This window comes from Panthera pardus, unplaced genomic scaffold, assembly GCF_024362965.1.
Source record: "Panthera pardus isolate Hobbes unplaced genomic scaffold, ASM2436296v1 HiC_scaffold_8, whole genome shotgun sequence".
In the NCBI taxonomy this organism is placed as follows: domain Eukaryota; kingdom Metazoa; phylum Chordata; class Mammalia; order Carnivora; family Felidae; genus Panthera; species Panthera pardus.
The window spans coordinates 15,908,872-15,927,387 of NW_026527013.1; the positions used below are offsets into that span (position 1 = coordinate 15,908,872).

The window sequence follows — 18,516 nt, forward strand, 5'->3', positions numbered from 1 at the left end:
GGGCATAGTTCAGGATAATCCTTCTTCCCCTTCCCAAACTTCCCCCAAACCTGCAAAGTATCTCCCACCAAGTTTTCAGGATGCCCCAAATTCCCGGGAGGAAGCATAGCATTCCTTCTGATTAGAGAGGGCTGATCTCTGAAAAGTCCTTGTTCCAACACAGTGGGTCATGAAATAGGGGGGGAAAAAAAACCTTGGACTTGAAGACAGCCCAGGGGAGAGACAGGGACAGAAAACTCGAGAGCCACAGAGCACTCGAGACACATTGCCTCCTGGATAATTTTGCCTAAGGCCTAAATGGAGCAAATTTCCCACCATCCTGACCCACACAAGGCTTGTTCCACACTCTATGCCCTATCCTCTTCCTGTATCCCTCCCTTCACCCTGAATCCTAACCCAGATCCCCCGCAAGCAGAGGACTTTTAGGAATCTTATATAAAGACCCAGGTAGGAATGAGGGGAACACAGCCAGGGATGAGTCCATACACGCTACTCTTTTATTTGTGCGTATGATACAATGATGCTTTCTGTCTTTATGAGATGATTACAGTCGTAATTCCTATTTGGGGCTGAATCACTGGCAAAGCAAGTACTTTTACACACATGATCTCATGTGTATCTTCATTGTGTGAATAGAGTCTGTCTTTGTGCTTTTGGCATTTATACAGTTTTACAGATGAGGACGCGGAGAGTCTGGGAGGCCCATGGTCACAGTGATTCAGTAAAGGACCTTAGATTTGGGGTTTGGGTCCAAGGCTCACATCCCAAGGGCCTTCTCAGACAATCTACTTTGGGATCTGTTCTCCTGGATTTTCCAGACTCATGGGCCTCTTTGTCCCGTCACAGGGAGGCTTTACAAATGAAAGCTGTCAGGAGTTCAGCAAACCAGGCGATGTGTGGGCTGATGGGCCATAGGGAAGCGTTTATGAGAAGCCATTGGGCAGTGCCTGGTGTTGACCAGAAGGTATAATGTAAGCAAGTGTGGAAAGAAAAAACAGAAGTAGGAAAAAGCCAGAAAGATGGTCTCCTATTCACTTACTCAACCAACCACAAACATTGCCGGGTGTTGAGGGAGGTTCTAGATCGGCCACACGTGGCTTGTGCCCTTGAGGAACTTCCATTCTGGCTGGGGTCATCTGAGGTCTGGGGCTGCCCTGGGCTTGGAGTTCCTATTCAGAGACCAGCAAGGCTCCTCCCTTCCGGGTTTTGTCCAAGAGAGTGGGGTGGTGGGAATGCTGTGAAGACATCTTCCCTAGGAACTACCGTGGATTTTTTGTGTTCCCGGAGCAGCAGAAGGTCCGCAGCCCTGTGTCCAGGGCAACTTTTATTGACTCTCGTGGGACAGGCCCACAAGAGTGCAGCTGTGGTTCAGTGGGCGGAGGGAGGGGACAGCAGGAGGTTGTGGTCAACACAGTGTGTGGTCAAGGTGGCCACTAGTGTGCAGTGCTCTGGCTGATTTTTTTCAGCAGTGCTGCCTGTAGGGTCCTTTTCTGATAGGGCGTCTTCCCACTTAGCGAAGTGCTCTCAGGGGTACGGCTGAATGTGTCGGAAGAAATGCTTAGATGAACATCTTTGGAGGTGAAGGGATGGGATGGGTGAGGAGCAAACGAGGCGAGCCTCTGTAGTGACGACCCCCCTCCCAACCTGCCTTCCAGGAAGAGTGGCGTTAAGACCACACTGCGTTGGTTTTGGGGGTTGTGAGCTGGAATCGTCTCCCCTTCTCCTCCCAGGGCTCAGCCTGCCCTCTGAATAAAAGTCAAACAAAACTTTAGTAATATTAGTTTGAAGGGGGTGCTGAACGACTACCCAGATCAGAAGCCTGAAGGCTTAACTCTGAGCCACGACTACCTCATTGCCTCTTTCCTTTTGCTGTTTCTTCTGTCCGTGGTGAGTGATGTCCCCACCTATTGGCTGGCAAGTCCATGAGAGCTTTATCCCTTCATGAGGGTCTGAGACTCAATGCGTTTGATAACTGTGCAGAGGCGGGCTGCTGGTGAGACGGTCTGGCCCCTGCCTGACCGGACGGCTGTGCCGGCTGGTTTTGGAGGGGTTGGCTCTGCTCAGTCCTCGGTGACTGCCGGGTGAGACCGTCTGCAGGGCCAACGTGAGCACATCCTAAAATAAGCATAGTCAGAGTGCAATCTGGATGCTGAAAACCCGCAGCTAGATGGGAGACGTGTTGCATATCATAGCTCCAGCTCCTTTCACATGAGCTGGCCCCTGCATATTCGGCCCATGATTCTTTGCGGGAAGGAACGAATGGAGTAAGTGCCACCTTCTGCATGAAGCATTTACTTGCAGGATATAAAGATGACGAGATACCACTGCCTCCCTCCGAATGCCAAGAGCCCAGCTCCAAAGGTCCAGATAAGCAAACACCCACCTTGGCCAAGGCACCCAGGGTGAAGATTCCTGCAACACCTCCTGCTCTCAGGATGGATATTGAGCTGACCCTTCAGATTCATCACTGTCACCGGGAATGTTCTCCACCTGCCTGGTGGGTGGCACCCACTTTCCCTGGCCACGCCCGTTCCAAAACTGAGTCATCTTTGAATCTTGTGCTTCCCCTCCCTCCACCCCCAAGGCCCAGTCCTGCTGACTCTGCCTTTTCCCCATTCCCTCAGAGTCGTTCTTGCCCACAGTGGCTGCGTGTCCGTGGTTCCACCCCCAGATGACCTCGCTTCCTCAGCATCCTTCTGCGGTGCATCTCTTTCCCCACCCAGTGTGCTCTGAATGGACACCAGGGTGCTTCAAGACCCTCAGCGGCTCCTCATCTCTTGCAGATAGAGCCCCGACACCTCAGCGAGTCTTTCCGGGCCCCTGCAAGTTGGCACCAAGGAACTTTCCCAAGCTTCCTGCGGGCAGGACCCTGGTCTTCCGACCTGCTAGGCATGGGCCCTGGTGTTCCATCACTGTGTATGAGTGGGAGCAAAGAATGACAGGTGTCACTATTCTTCCAATGTATGTATTTTGGGGGGCCATGCCTGGGGGGCACGTGCCTCTTGCCCCAGGAGGCTAGTTTACAGATATTAACCTTTCTTCCCTAGTCTATACTCTCAGAGCACCACGCTTATTCCTCTCTGTGGCAATGGCTGTCACTTGACCTTGCTTTTTGGTTAGCAGCACACATGCCTGCCTCCTACACTGTCCCATAGCTTCACATCCCAAGGACGTACATGAAAGCCACCTTCTAACCTTTCCATACGACAAACCTGGTCCCGATCTGTGAACCTGATTTAGTTCTGGAGCGGGGCCTTTGGAAAAGCTCCCCAGGTGATTCTGACGTGCACCCCAGCTAGGTACATTCGGCTGTAACTCCTTGAATTCCAGAGTCTTCCACAGTCCCCAGAGTGGGACTTTGCGCACAAGAAGCATGGAATATATGCTTGTTGAATAAAGTAGCTACTAATAACAGCCCTCGGCTGGAGCTTAGAGGGCATGTGAAGCCTTCTCCTCTTCACCTCCGGCTACAGGTTCCATGACGTATTTGCACTTGGGTGGCCAGGCTTGGAGGCGTTTTACTTGGCTGGGGAAGACTGAAGGTCCAGTTTTAAGAATTAGGCCAGTAGCACCTGCTGGAAAGGACTGAGTCTCGGACCCTCATGAAGTCTTGGAAGATCCTCCTTTCTGGAACTCCTTCCAAGTCTCAGAGCCTTCTGAACGAAGCGATGTCTAAGCGAATGAATTAATAAAAGCAAGAGTGATGAAGTCAGAATTCAAGGCTTGTTTTTGTGGATGGCAGTATAACATTTCCAGCTGGGAGCCACTTTCTGCAGAAGGGGCGACAAGTGGGACCTGCTGGTGGAAAGGTACTGCTTTGGCCCCCAGCCCCATGGCCTTGGCATTCCCCACGGTGCCCTCCACGGTGCTCCTTCCTGCACCACCGAACTCCCTTTCAAAAGAAGGAGGCGCCCTCATAGTTGAAGGTGCCCAGGGTGTGAGGGGGGATGCTGGACGCCTGCTGCCGACAGAGCCAGAAGTGCCGGAGCAGACTTTTGAGATGCCTGCGGAACTTGACCCCGACAAAGACGTAGAGCACCGGGTTGAAGCAGCAGTGGGAGAAGGCGACGTTGCGGCAGATGAGCAAGGCGTAATCCAGCTGCTGGATGAACTCGCAGCTCTGGATGACCCCGAGTTTCAGCAGTGTCTGTAGAAACAGGATCAGGTTGTAGGGAGCCCAGCTGAGGAAGTACACCACCACGATGGTGAAGATGAGCCGGACCGTCCGGTGGTGCCGTTTGGACCGCGAGCGGAACAGGGTCCTGAGAATCTCCACGTAGCAGAACAGGATGATCCCGACGGAGAGCAGGAAGATGATGTTGTGCTGGTAGACCGAGGCTATGAACCATCTGACTTCCGAATAGTTGCAGTCCGGAGGAAACACCTTGTGGAAGATGGCATCGATGATTGAGGACAGGATGCTGGTCGCCCACACGGCCGCGGTCACCAGCACGCGGCACTGGAGGGTGTGGACGCGCATGGACGAGAGGGGCCTCACCACCGACACGTAGCGGTGGATGGTCATGATGGTCAAGAAGAAGATGCTGCTGTAGAGGCTGATGGAGAAGATCATGTTGAGGAGCTTGCAGAGGAAATCCCCCAGCACCCAGCCCCAGTGGTACCCCAGGATCCACACCGGCAACAAGCAGGAGAAGGCCACGTCTGAGAGGCACAGGTTGAGGATAAAGACGTTGGTGAGGGACTCCAGGCTCTCGAACTTCACCAGGACCCACAACACCAGGCTGTTGCCCACCAGGCTGAGGAGAAACACCAGGAAGTACAGGATGGTGGTGCTGAGGGTGGCAAAGGCGAAGTTCTTGCTCTCACACAGAAAGCTCTGATCGTCATAGTCAAAAGGAGTGGTGGACTCTGGGATGCCTGAGGGCTCCATCTAGACATGGAGAGCATCTGAAATGAAAGAGATGGGGAGTTTCAAGCCACACGGTTAGGCGAGGATCGATAGGACCCACGTTATAAGAAAGTGTGGTCCAGGGGCGCCTGGGTGGCTCAGTCAATTGAGCCTCTGACTTCAGCTCGGGTGATGATCTCCTGGTTCACGAGTTTGAGCCCCACGTCGGGCTCTGTGCTGACAGCTCAGAGCCCGGAGCCTGCTTCGGATTCTGTGTCTCCCTCTCTCTCTGCTCCTCCCCCCCTCAGGCTCTGTCTCTCTCTCTCTCTCTCTCTCTCAAAAATAAATAAAACATAAAAAAGAAAAAGTGTGGTCCATGGTCCAGCCGCCCGTCATGAACTATTTGTAATGAGACTAAGAACTTTTGCCGAAACATGAAGCCACTAAGCAAACTGGATAGTTTGGTGGGCATTTTTTTTCTTAGCCAGGCTCTCTTGATGGGGGAAGTGGTGCATTCATTCACGTTCATTTACTCTGTCACAAGCCCACTTTCTCTTGAAGCCTGGCATTGGAGTAGCACTAAGCTAGACCAGTCTCCCAGTAGGTGTATGAGAAAGAGCAGCGGAACCAGATTCAAAGAACTGAGGTCAAATTTGGGCCCCATTACTGTATTTCTGGGCAAGCTGTCTAACCTTCCTGACCCTAAGGTCCTCATCTATAAAACAGGGCTAAGGATCCCCACATTGTTCCTTCGTCTATTTACCAAGTGTCTAAGTGAGCATTGACTCTGCCTGCCTGCCTTCCTCACTCTGTCTCTCCCCCTATCCTTTCCTCCCTCCCTCCCTCCCTCTCTCCCTCTTTCTTTCTTTCTTTCTTTCTTTCTTTCTTTCTTTCTTCCCCCTCCTCTCCTTCCTTCCATAAATCCTGACGGCAGGATTGTTTCAGGAAGCTTGCTTTCTCTTGGAACAGGTCCAAAAAGAAAGGAGCAAACATCTCCCATGTGAACTCAGGTAGGAAATAATCTCAAGACTACGATGAACACTGAGACTCTGGGAGACCAAATCGTCACTAACACAGATGTTCTGTGGAAGAAAGTATATGCAGAGTGACCTCTGAGGACCAAAGGAGCCATGAGGCAAAAAAAAAAAAAAAGCTGACTGGTCCAATTTGCCAAGAAATGGTTTAGTAAAGGATCTTATGGATAGAAGTCTGTCTTGGATGGCTGCGAGTCAAATAGATCTCTGCACCCCATCTCCCATAAGACCTGATCTTATAGCCCTAGAGGCTGGGGAGTACATCCTGGGAGACTCTCAGGAGGAAATGTTTGAGAATAGCTGTGTGTCACAGTCTTGTCTCCAGAGCAGGTCAAGGCCGCCATGCCCCAAGTGTATACTTACGGGTTCTTTATCATGCCCGTGGTTGGACAAAAAAAGAAAGAATGGTGGTGGTGGGGGTGTGTGGGGGGGGCTTGGGGGGGGGCTTGGGGGGGGACTGTGCTCAAGAAGGCTCCAGGTCACAGAGTGGTCACCATGGTGGCTTTGTCCAAGATGGCGTCAGGCTGGCGGACGCAGAGGATTAACTCTCAGAGCAGAAAGCCGCCTCACGCAGGAGTCTGGTTTACAGAACTTCCTACAGAGGCAAACAAGTGGAAGCAACCTAAGTATCCGGTAGGAGGGAAGTCGCTAAGAAAACCGCACGGAGTCACATTGATTCAATCCTCGGCGCTGGTGAGGTTTTGGAAACGGGGAGACTAGAAGGCCGAGGAGAGGAAAGGGAACGTGACGGAAGAGCCAGAACTCTCGTTGAAAGAGGTGAGTGAAGCTTTGGGGAGGAAGACGGGAGACTTGGCGAAGCGGCTGCCTGCGCCACGTAGGGGCCCCCTCGTCACCTACTAGGTGCCAGGCACCGCGCTGTCACAGGCTACTCGTCTGCTCCCTCCGTGCCGTGACTGTCTGCAAGGCCGTCAGAGACACTGAGGCTCCGACTGGTGAAATGGCCTTCCCAGTGTTAATAGAGCCAGGGAGCAGGGAGGAGGGCCAAGCCGGGAGCCAGACCTAGGCTCTCCTGCCTTGTATTTGGAGAAGGAGAATTGGAAAGGTAGCCCAAGTGTCTCACTTACCTAGTTAGGGGCGGGAGGAATAACAAAGGGGTCTCCAACGTGTCCTATTTTTAATACTGTTTTCTTACGGATTTTAAGAGCACTTCTTAGTCTTGTCAACCCATTGTGCCTTTTCTTTTTCGCTTTTGCTTTGAAGTTTATTTATTTAGGGGGGCCTGGGTGACTCAGTGGGTTGATTGTCTGACGTCAGCTCAGGTCGCGATCTCGTGGGTTGTGAGTTTGAGCCCCACGTCAGTCTCTGTGCTGGCAGCTCAGAGCCCGCTTCGGATCCTGTGTCCCCCTCTCTCTCTGCCCCTTCCCAGCTTGTGCTCTCTGACACATAAATAAACACTAAAAGTAGAAAAATAAAGTTTATTTATTTTGAGAGAGAGAAAGAGAAAGAGAGAGAGGGAGAGAGAGAATCCCAAGCAGGCTCCACCCTGTCAGTGCAGAGCCCGATGTGGGGCTCAATCTCACGAATGGTGAGATCACGACCTGGACCGAAATCGAGAGTTGGAAGCATAACCAACAGAGCCACCCAGGCGCCCCAACCCACTGTGCTTTTTAGCTTTTCATTCTGTCCGGGTCTTTTCATTTTTTTGACATTTAGAAAGTAGGAGCTTACATCTGATTCAATACAACAGTACCTGATGACCTGTGACATAAGGCAGACCCTGTGACAGATGCTGGATTCTTGGGTGGAAACACGACTAATAAATAGTCTCTGTCTGCAAGAGGCTTCTAGTTCAGAATGACATTAGAAATCGTACAAAGGTCTGGGACCTCCTGTCGTGTGACTAGTTGGACGTGCAGGTAGTTTGGGACGGGAGCCTTGTACGCACCCCTTACGTCGTATAGGGGATCCCCAAGTCTGCTGCTTGGCTCTTGTCTTCCCCTGACCCAGTCCCAGTGGAGGCCGACCCATCTTCTTAACATCAGCGCCCCAGCTGCATGGTTGGAAATTTCTCAAAATGAAATGGCTTCTCCCGACAAAGGACGCAGGTACCTTGTCCCTCTTTTAATTTAGTAAACACAAGTGGCTTTACACACTCTCGGTGTTGTCACATCTCTTGTGACCACCGAAGAAAGCACCGGAGAGATGGGGTGGCTTCCTGCGCTGATGATTTGCGTGGAATCACCGGAGCAGAATAGTCACACGTCTCTCCTTGTAGTGGAGTTCGCATTTTCTGCTCAACTCTCCGGAATAAAAGAAGTCCTCGGGCTGGTCTGGGATGACAGGAAGCCAGTGACCAAAGTACTCGATGTCGATATCTCCCGCCTCACCTAGTCTTTTCCTGATCTGTGGTCCTGAGTAGTGCAGCTTGAGTGGGTTGGTAAGAGAACTTTCCAGTTCCTGTTCGGGTTACCAAGTACTGAATTATTTGCTATGGAGAAAATAACGCTAAGGGGGTTTCACTTCTCGGTAAAGGCTGAGTAAGCTCCGGTGAACTAGGTACAAACCCTGGAACAAAAACGAAAACCGAACCCAGAAACCTGCCTGCGGGCACTGCTGAGCTACCAAAAGATGGTAAATATCGGAAGGGACTGGGCATCTGAAAAAGGAGAACGGCTGAATGGTGGGAGTCCTACTTTTATGGCTCTGGCCTCGGGGCAGGACCCGGTCATGAGGGGCAGCTGAAATTCCAGTAGCAAAGTCACCATTTTTTGGTCTTGAAAAACCGGAGGGCTGAGTTTAGGACAACCGCAGCCACTGGAGAGGAGGTGAGGGGACATCACAGAGAGGCTGTCCTCACTCTCTAGCTGACCTCTGAACCAGTAATGTCCCCTGGGAAAACCGGAGGCACCGAACTGAAATGGACTCACTGCCCACTTCGGGGGAGGCCGAGTTTAGAATGTGAGCCGGCCACGTTGATTACGTGCGGAAACCAACAACATATAAAACAATCAAAACTTTTCAGAAGAATGAAACAGAATCCGGTCTGCACAGCATAACGTCCACGATGATGAGGCTACAATACCACCTGTGCAGCATAGGGAGAAAAAGCAGAACGTGGCCCCTCCTCAAAAACGTGGTGCCTCGGTGGCTCAGTCAGTTAAGCATCGGACTTCAGCTCAGGTCATGATCTCGCGGTTCGTGGGTTCAAGCCCCGCATCAGGCTCGCTGCTGTCAGCGTAGAGCCCGCTTCGGATCCTCTGTCCCCCTCTCTGTGTCCCTCCCCTGCTTGCGCTCTCCCCAAAAGAAAATAAATGTATAAAAAAAAGATAAGAAACTGACCCTGAGATGCCCCAGATATTAGAATCTACAGATATGCATGGGAATGCAACTCTTTTCACTGTGCCCCAGAGACTACAGGGAAATATATCCCTAATGAATGGACAGGTAAATCCCAGCAGAGAAGGAGAAAAAAAAAATCTCTGAAAGAACCAAAAGGAAGTAGAAACCAATAACCATAAGATACCTGGAAGAGCCAAAATAATTTGGAAGTAAAACAACATACTTCTTTTTTTTTTTAATTGTTTTAATGTTTTTATTTATTTTTGAGATAAGGAGACGGGACAGTGGGGGGAAGAGAGAGAGAGAGAGGGAGACACAGGATGCGAAGCAGGCTCCAGGCTTTGAGCTGTCAGCACAGAGGCTGACGTGCGGCTCAAACTCATGAACCGTGAGATCATGACCTGAGCTGAAGTCAGACGCTTAAAGGACGGAGACACCCAGGTGCCCCCTAAAGCAATATGCTTCTAAAGAGTCTGAGTCAAAGAAGAATTCACAGGCAAACTGTGAAATATTTGGAACTGAATAATAAGAATAAATGGCACATGTTAAAACTCATGGCACACAACTGAAGCATACTTGGAGACAAATTTATACCTTTCAAAGCTTAGGGTAGAAAGAAAAGAGGCCTAAAATTAAGGCTCTGAAATCAATGATTCAGAAGCGGGGCGGAAAAAAAGAGCAAATTAAAACCCAAAGAAAGTAGAAGAAAGGAAATAAAGATAAAAGAAGAAATAAAGAAATAGAGAGTAAGAAGAGAGAAAATGTGCAAAACCAAAGGTGGTTGCTTGAAAATTTTTTTTTGAAATATATTAAAATTCTAGCTACATTGAGAGCAGAAAGAAAGAGGACACAAATTCTGAATAGCAGATTTGAAAGAATGGTTATTGCTGCAGATTATTGCTGTACAGACAGATCTTACCAACTTTAAATGACTAACAAAGAAAAAAAAACAAAAAGAATAAATGACAAAGAGCTATTATGATCAATTTTATGCCAGATTCAACAACTTACATAAAATGGACACATTTCTTTAAAAATTCCACCTACCAAAGCTGGCATGAAGTGAGACGGCAAATCTGAAAAGTCCTACCTTTATGAGACAAATTTCATTAACTATTAAAAAAAAAAACCTTCCCAGAAAGAAAACTCCAGAACTACATGATTTTTTCTCATACGTTCTGTCAAACATTTAAGGAAGAGATAACACCAATCCTAGACAAACGACCTGAGTGAGATACAGGATGGAATATCGCTCAGATCGTTTCATGAGGCCACCGTCACCCTGATACCAAAACCAGACAAAACCAGCACAATAAAGAAAACTACAGACCCATATCCCTCATGAACGCAGACACAAAAATCCTTATCCAAGTATTAGCACATCAAATCGGCAATAATTTAAAAGGACGATACGTCGTGACCAAGCGGTGTTTACCCCAGAAATATGAGAATGGCTTAATGTTTGAAGAACCAAGCCATTTAAATCCTTGCATTAACAGAATAAAGACAAAGACCACATGACACTGTTTGATCAACGCAGAAAAGTATTTGACAAAGCTCAATACCCACTCATGATGCCAACTCTCACCAAATCAGAAATTAAAGGGGTATTGGACGTCTATAAAAGCGATTCCACTTTTCTGTTGGTTATTCATTCATTTACTCAAAAGCTTCTGGGCTGGGCTTGGGAGGTCTTGGGCACACAAGGGAGAATGGCACCAAGTAACTCTCCGAATTCCTTTCTAGGAGCCCGGTTCCCTTTTGCCTGTCACTGCTCTCCCTCCCTGTCTCTGCTTGCCCACCTCAGCTCCAAGAGAGCAAATGTAGCTTTTCCTGTCCGCCATATAACCTGGATCGAGAAACCCAGATTTAAATTATCCAACGACTAATAATAACAATGCCTGACCTTAGCGATGCAGATTTGGGGGAATCCCCATGAGGGCTTGGGACTCTCCATATTTACCAGCTCTCCAGTTGGTTCCGATGCCCACAGGGAGTTGAAGAACCCATGGTACAAGCTATTAACATTAGAGGAAAACACAAGTTACACACATAAAGGAACTCACCTATATCTACACCTCCTGTGTATCTTGAGGCAGAAATGATGTTTCCCTGTTGCACGTTGTGCTCCAAGAAACTGAAACAGCCAGAAGCTAGAGGAAGGTCGGAGAAAACTGTAGTACGCTGTCTCAGAGGGAGACAGGGAGCCTTGACTAATCCCTCCTCTCCCACCTCCTGGCTTCCCGCTTGACCCACCCCCAACTTCCCTATCCCCACCCAAGACCTCACGTCACAACCTGGCCCCATCACTGGTCACCCAGCGTGTCTCCAAAGGCAGGTGGGGTCGACAATGCAGGAGTCACCTGAGCCCCCGGATCCCACTGAGAATAGAGTCAGGTAATTTTGGAGTGGGAAGGGATCCTAAAGGGTACGTTTTTAAAAAGCTGCATTTGTATGTTAGCTGAAATTACATTTTATTAATGTACCAGTTACGTATGATGACGACGATGATGATTTTAAGTCGAGGTGAAATTCACGTAACATAAGATTTGCCATTTTATTTTATTTTTTTTTAATTTTTTTTTAACGTTTATTTATTTTTGAGGCAGAGAGAGACAGAGCATGAACAGGGGAGGAGCAGAGAGAGAGGGAGACACAGAACCTGAAACAGGCTCCAGGCTCTGAGCTGTCAGCACAGAGCCCGACGCGGGGCTCGAACTCACAGACCGTGAGATCATGACCTGAGCCGAAGTCGGACGCTTAACCGACCAAGCCACCCAGGCGCCCCAAGATTTGCCATTTTAAATGGCAGGATTCAGTCGTTTCCGGCATATTTCACAATATTTATGAGCCATCATTGCTCTCCAATTCGGGAACATTTTCAGTGCCCTCAAAAGAAATCTCACACTTGTTAGAGGTCAGTCCGGTTCCCCATGTCCCTCCATCCCCTGGCAAACCACTGATCTACTTTCTGTCTTTATGGTTTTGCCTGTTCTGGACGTTTTGTCTAAGTGGAATCATACAATATGTGACCTTTGGTGACTGACCTCTTCCACTTAGTATAATGTTTTGAAGGTTCATCCACATCGTGGCATGTATCACTACTTCACTCAATTTCATGGTTGAATACTATCCCCTTGTGTGGATAAACCACATTTCCTTGGCCCATCCATCAGCTGGAGGACATTTGGGTTGTTTCCACTTTTTGGCTATGATGAACAATGTTGCTCTGAACAGTCACGCACAGGTTTTTTGCGTGGACATATATTTTCAGCTCTCTCGGGTTTCTACCCAAGAGTGGAATTGATGGGTTGTAGGGTGACTCCTATGTTTAACTTTTTGAGGACCTGCCGGCCTGTTTTCCACAGAGCTGCACCATTTTACTGTCCCACCAGTAATGCGTGAGGGTACCAGTTTCTCCATATCTTCACCGACCCTGGCGAGTTTTCTATTTTTTAATTATACGGTATGACGTGGTAGCTCACTATGATTTTGATTTATGTTTCCGAAATGGGTGACAAGGTTAAGTATCTTTTCATGAGCTTATTGGTCAGGTGGGTGTCTCGTCGAGAAGTATCCATTCAGAACTTTTGCCTTTTGGGGGGCGGCTGGGTGGCTCAGTCAGTTGAGCATTCGACTGCGGCTCAGGTCATGATCTCGCAGTTCGTGGCTTCAAGCCCTGTGTCTGGCTGTGTGCTGACAGCTCGGAGCCCGCAGCCTGCTTCGGATTCTCTGTCTGTGTCTCTCTCTGCCCCTCCCCTGCTTGTGTGTGCACTCTCTTTCTTTCTATCTCTGTCAAAAATAAATAAATAAACATTAAAAAACAGGACCTTTGCCTTAAAAAAATATTTATTTATTTTGAGAGAGAAAGCGTGGACATGCGTGAGTGGGGAAGGGCAGAGAGAGAGAGAGAGAGAGAGAGAGGGAGAGAGAGAATCCTAAGCAGGCTCCATGCTGGCAGCACAGAGCCTGACTCCGGGCTCGATCCCATGAACCGTGAGATCATGACCTGAGCCGAAACCAAGAGTCGGACACTTAACCAACTGAGCCCCCAGGTGCCCTCGAACCTTTGTATTTTAAAAGGATAATACATCATGACCAAGTGGTGTTTATCCCAGAAATATGAGAATGGTTTTAAAATTTGGGTTATTTGGCTTTTAATTATTAAATTGCAAGCATTATTTAAATATTCTGGATACTAGAGTCTTATCAGATATATGATTTGCAAATAACTTTTCCCATTTTGTGAGTACTTTTTAAATGTGTTGATAGTGTCCTTTGACACACGAAAGTTTTTAATTTTGATGAAACCAAATTTACGTATACATTTTTTATTCTTGCGATCAATTATATTAGGTTAATACTGGCTTCCCAGAATGAGTTAAGAATATTCCTTCTGCTTCTAACTTCTGAATGAGATGTAGAGAATTGATACAATTTCTTCTCTAAAGGTTTGGTAGAATTCACCCATGGACCCATCTGGGCCTGGGGATTTCTGTTTTGGAAAGTTATTAATTATGGATTCAGTTTCTTATTAGATATAAACCTGTTCACGTTGTCTGTTTCTTCTTGTGTGAGGTTTGACAGATTGTGTGTTTGAAGGAATTGGTCCGTAGGTTATCAAATTTGTGGGCCTAGTATTGTTCCGAATATTCCCCTAGTTTTCTTTTCATGTTGATGGAGTTTGTAGTGATGTCTCATCTTTCATTTCTGGGATTAGTAATTTGAATCCTCTATCTTTTTCTTAGTCTGATTAGAAGCTTATTGATTTTATCAAATGTTTAAAGAACCAGCTTTAGTTTTGTTGAGTTTCTCTCCAAAAATGGGATCACATGTATCCTTTTTCCTTTAAACAAAATGCCATGAACATCTTTCCAAGCCTATTTTACTCTTTTTAGCTGCTGCACTGTGGTGCCATACTTTACGTATTTCCCTGTCCAAAGAAACAGGAGAGGTGTCCAAATGGACACCCAATTTGCTTCCAAATTTTCAAATGACCACAGTGATACAGGGAACATCAGTGTGTGTGTGTGTGTGTGTGTGTGTGTGTGTGTGTGTGTGATTGTTCTTTGCCAAGGTAGGTAACGATTGCGAGGGCTCGGAAGTGTTCAACAAGTGTTTATTCCTTAAACATGAAGACACAATTTGAAACTCAGGTTTTCGCATTTCCTCATGTTTGATTTCAGTGTGAAAAAGAACCCGTGGTCACGCCTTAAACACAAAGTCCTGAAACACTGGTCGGGCTGGACAAAGGTGGAACTGAGTTCCAGCCTCATGCAGATTCGACAGGCAGAAGGGGAAGTCCAGTCGTAAGTACAGCACCATGCAGATGGGGGCCTGGTAACCACAGTTCGGGTCCGGACCCACGCGTGGGGAAGTGGGATTCAGGGCAGAGACTAGCTAGCACCAGAGGCATCAACATCGAGTGGGACAGGAATTAATTGCTGTAATAGGCACTGCTGATTCTAGATCTCCTGGGTCTCACAGCCTCATTGGACCGTATGGCTCTGTCTGAGCCCATCGACACGAGACCAGCCACGAGCAGGTGTACGTCAAGGGTCTTGCAGCTTCGGGAGTCCTTGGAGAGATACACATTGGCCTCACTGGGTGGCTCGTTCCCAGGGGACGTCTTCAGTCATGGAAGTGAGGAGTCCCAGAGACCAAGGATCTCACGGAGGGGTTACAAGGGAAGAACACCACAGTCTGTGGATGACCACACAAGACACCGCTTCAGGCACCTCATCATCAACTGACGTAGGCTTCGGGGACGGGATGGACAAGCGCCAAGGTTCTGTCAGTGGGGAGCGCGTGCTAGGGCCATCATAATCGGGACTTCGAGGTTAACATGCTTTTATTTGAAACTTAGGCTGGAGAGCTTGGGGTCTCTCTAGTTGTGCCAGAGCCTAGGACAGAGTTAGATCTACAGGAGGAAATTAAATCATCTTAGCTTCAAGGGTTACAGGAAAGCATGACTCCATGGGGGTCACAGGGAGTCACTGTACACTAGGTCCTCAGATATTATTTTTATTATATTATTATTATTGAATGGGTAATGGAGTCACAGAGGTCCATGTAGATCATAGATCAAAATCAAAGATACACATTGAAAGAAGAAAACAGGAATTCACAATTCCGTATCAATAATAAGTAAATCGGTGAGCGGGTAGGGCTCTGCTTGAGGGGAAAAGCCAGTAGGTAAATGTGGAGGCAGATCTGGGGTTGGAAAATTGCTGTGCAACCATCACAGAGAAGAACAAGAACCTCCAACAGGTGCTAACTCTCGGGGCGGGGATTTTTGATGAGGGGCAGTATATTTGCATGGTTCTTTTTTAAAATAATGTTATTTTTTTTAATGTTTATTTATTTAATTTTGAGAGAGAGAGAGAGAGAGAGAGAGAGTGCAGAACCAGATATGGGGCTTGAACTCATGAACCGTCAGATCACGACCTGAGCCGAAATCAAGGGTCAGATGCTCAACCGACTGAGCCACCCAGGCACCCTCATTTGCATAGTTCTAAAGTGTCTCCACACAGACTACTTATTAGTTATAAAGGAAACGATAGCAATTATACAGCAGAGAAATCAGACAACCTTGACCAAATGATCACATTTAACATGGCCAATAAGGGGCGGGTGGACGTCACGTGCCTCCAGATACGATATCCTGAGGAGGACACAATATCGGTGCCCCGAGGAGGGCACAGCAGAGGTGCCCAGATGTTAAGTCACTCACCCACAGCCAAAGAGCAAGAAAACAGTAGCTGAGTGGGCTTTATCCCAGCTTGTGTGGCTCCAAGGTATCAGGTTGCAGGGCGGTGGGGGGAGGGGGGGGGATGGCTTGGTTTAAGGTGAGCCACACCGCTGTCCAAGGTCGGGCTTGGGGCCGTGATGCAGTACCTGGTTCCGCAGGCTGGGGTGGACGGTCCCCGTCTACTCACCCTCCAGCCACTGTCAGAAATGCTGCTGCAGGCACAGCCCTCGTTATATGTGCCAGACCAGCATTGTGAGATTTCGACACCAATTTTTCTTTTCCTACGAAATCCTTTCTTTTTTTTTTTATTTTTTAACGTTTATTTATTTTTGAGAGAAAGAGACAGAACGTGAGCAGGGGAAGGGCAGAGAGAGGGAGACACAGAATCCGAAGGAGGCCTCAGGCTCCGAGCTGTCAGCACAGAGCCCGACGCGGGGCTCGAACTCACAAGCAGTGAGATCACGACCTGAGCTGAAGTCGGACACCCAAGCAACTGAGCCACCCAGGCGCCCCACTAACGTAGACTCTTAATCAAATACTTATACAGGTAAAGTTCTGGGTGTTCATGTATTTGATATCTTAGGACATTTTAGCCAAACTAAGGTGTATAATGAGAAAGGGGACAAAGAAAAGGATGAACTCGGGGTTTCCAGTTGCCGACTCAAGTTCTGCGTAAATAACCTGAAAACTTCTATTATCTGTCCTTAAAGAAACCCTATTTCTTATAGCCACAGGGCTAAGATTTCTGAACACTAAACCAATTCTCCACCTGCCAGTGGCTGAATTACAATGTAAATCAAGTCCACAGTATCGCAAGGTGTCTTCTGTTAAAGGAGGGCATTGGTTGGGAAGGAATGGGATTCCGAAAACTGGAATAGGGATATACAGGAAGATCTCAAGGAAGCTGAAGGTATAGAACCCTAAATTCTCCTGAGTCTTCTTTGGTTATTCTTTGACATGCAGGTACCACCCACAAATGGTGGCATCCTTCTCTGGGGCATTCCTGAGTGACAGGGATGAAGCGAAATCCTCTCGGTGAGCAGCATTTTGAGCATTGCACCTGGCTGTTCATTTTGCTTGGAAGGAGAAACGGGTACCCAGACACCCAGTCCTGCTATTTATAGATAGCCCCTGATTTCAGGGCCATGGACCTCATCCTGTACACAGCAAATTTGCTAGTTGATTTCAGAAAGAAAATCTTCCTTCCCTGACTTCTGAATTCAGGGAAGAGAAGTAAGGATTCTCACTGTCACTTCTATGGAACATGAATTTACAGGTTACATTTCCTATTTCTACCAAAAAGAAGAAAGGTTGCTTGGCCATTTTTCACTTCCACTTGGCTGAGGCCTGAATGCCCATGGCCAAAGCCAACCCCCCCTCCCCGCCCAAGGTTGTTTTTTTCCTTTGATCCAACTTTTAATATCGAGGTATGTGTAAGATATATTGTACATTTACTAACATATGTGTTTATAATAGCAGACGTGCATGCATTTATAATAATAGAGTCATATTGCCACCTGACATGATACGACCGTCTTGCATACAGCCGCCACTATGCTAACCCTTTCCCCACGCAGGTTGCAAAGTCTTTGGGTGATATTCACTCTTTTCCTTGATACACTTGAAAATGCGATGTATGGTTAATTATCGTTAATACATCTTGGGTTGAAAGAGAATAAGAGAAGGAAGAAAACACAAATACTTGCTTCATACGTGTGTATACAAACATATTCATAACAAAATAGGGAAGAAATACTCATAATAATGATAGTTCTCACTTCTGTATCTTGTCACCTGGTTATTTACAACTACCTTCTTCCACTCCCTGTTTCATATTCCCCTTGCCCTCAGTGAGCACCTCACGGGGTCACGGGTCTTTGCCTGGGGGGTGACCCACACCTTCATACCTGGAACCTGGACCATTAGCATTCCTGCTTGAATTGGGTTATTGTGGTTTCCCGCTGACTTGAATCACAGGACGTGGTCATACGTGGCAAGAGACAGCCTAAGGGATCTCCTGTACTCCAGACACAGTCGTTACTTCTTCTCATGTGTAGTAGCCGATCGGTTTCCTCTTGGTGGCCAGGACCAATCACCCAGCCAGCACAGTGACTCCCTTCTTTGCCTGTTGAGTCAGAGGCAAGAGGATCCCAAAGCGGCCAGGTGGTCGCCTCAACTTCCGGGCCAGTGGGATCGCTGTTGTGTCCTCTGGTGGAAGTGTGTGCAGCATGGCCTCAGGGCTCTCCCACCCCTGCTCCCTCCCCCTTTAGCCTTTCAGGAGTTCCCCCCCAATAAACCTCTTGGACGTCTAATCCTTACTTGGTGTCTGCTTTTGAAATTCCAAGAGAGCAGGAGCTCACGGGCCATCTGGGGATCTCTTCTCCCTTCGAGCTGGTTCCCACCAGCGTGTGCTGCACTCGTAGGAATTTTGCGAGCTGGCTGCTGTCATGAGGCTAGCTTGAAATCAGCCCTGGTGAAAGTATTTACACCTCAGAATTTGACAAACGCTACAAATCAGGGCTCTTTCCTCTGGAGGGCATGTTGTTCAAATTTACCAGCACACCGCCGCATGGAAGGTTATC

The 18,516-nt window shown here is 48.0% G+C and overlaps 1 protein-coding gene and 1 long non-coding RNA gene across 2 annotated transcripts in view; both read right to left on the reverse strand.

Moving 5' to 3' along the window:
• LOC128775635 (uncharacterized) overlaps positions 1 to 18,516 on the reverse strand; it is a 198,824-nt gene that overhangs the window by 79,965 nt on the left and 100,343 nt on the right. The gene's annotated exons all lie outside the window — the stretch shown is intronic.
• On the reverse strand, positions 476 to 11,411 carry XCR1 (X-C motif chemokine receptor 1). Its single transcript, XM_019416554.2, has 2 exons — positions 11,250 to 11,411; positions 476 to 4,908 (listed from the first exon to the last, which is right to left on the reverse strand). The coding sequence occupies exon 2, from the start codon at positions 4,889 to 4,891 to the stop codon at positions 3,896 to 3,898; it is 996 nt and encodes a 331-aa protein (XP_019272099.1). The 5' UTR covers positions 4,892 to 4,908; positions 11,250 to 11,411; the 3' UTR covers positions 476 to 3,895.

Bases quoted from the DNA above. Each gene is read 5' to 3' on its own strand.
- XCR1 (XM_019416554.2), bottom strand. From the start codon at position 4,891: ATGGAGCCCTCAGGCATCCCAGAGTCCACCACTCCTTTTGACTATGAC.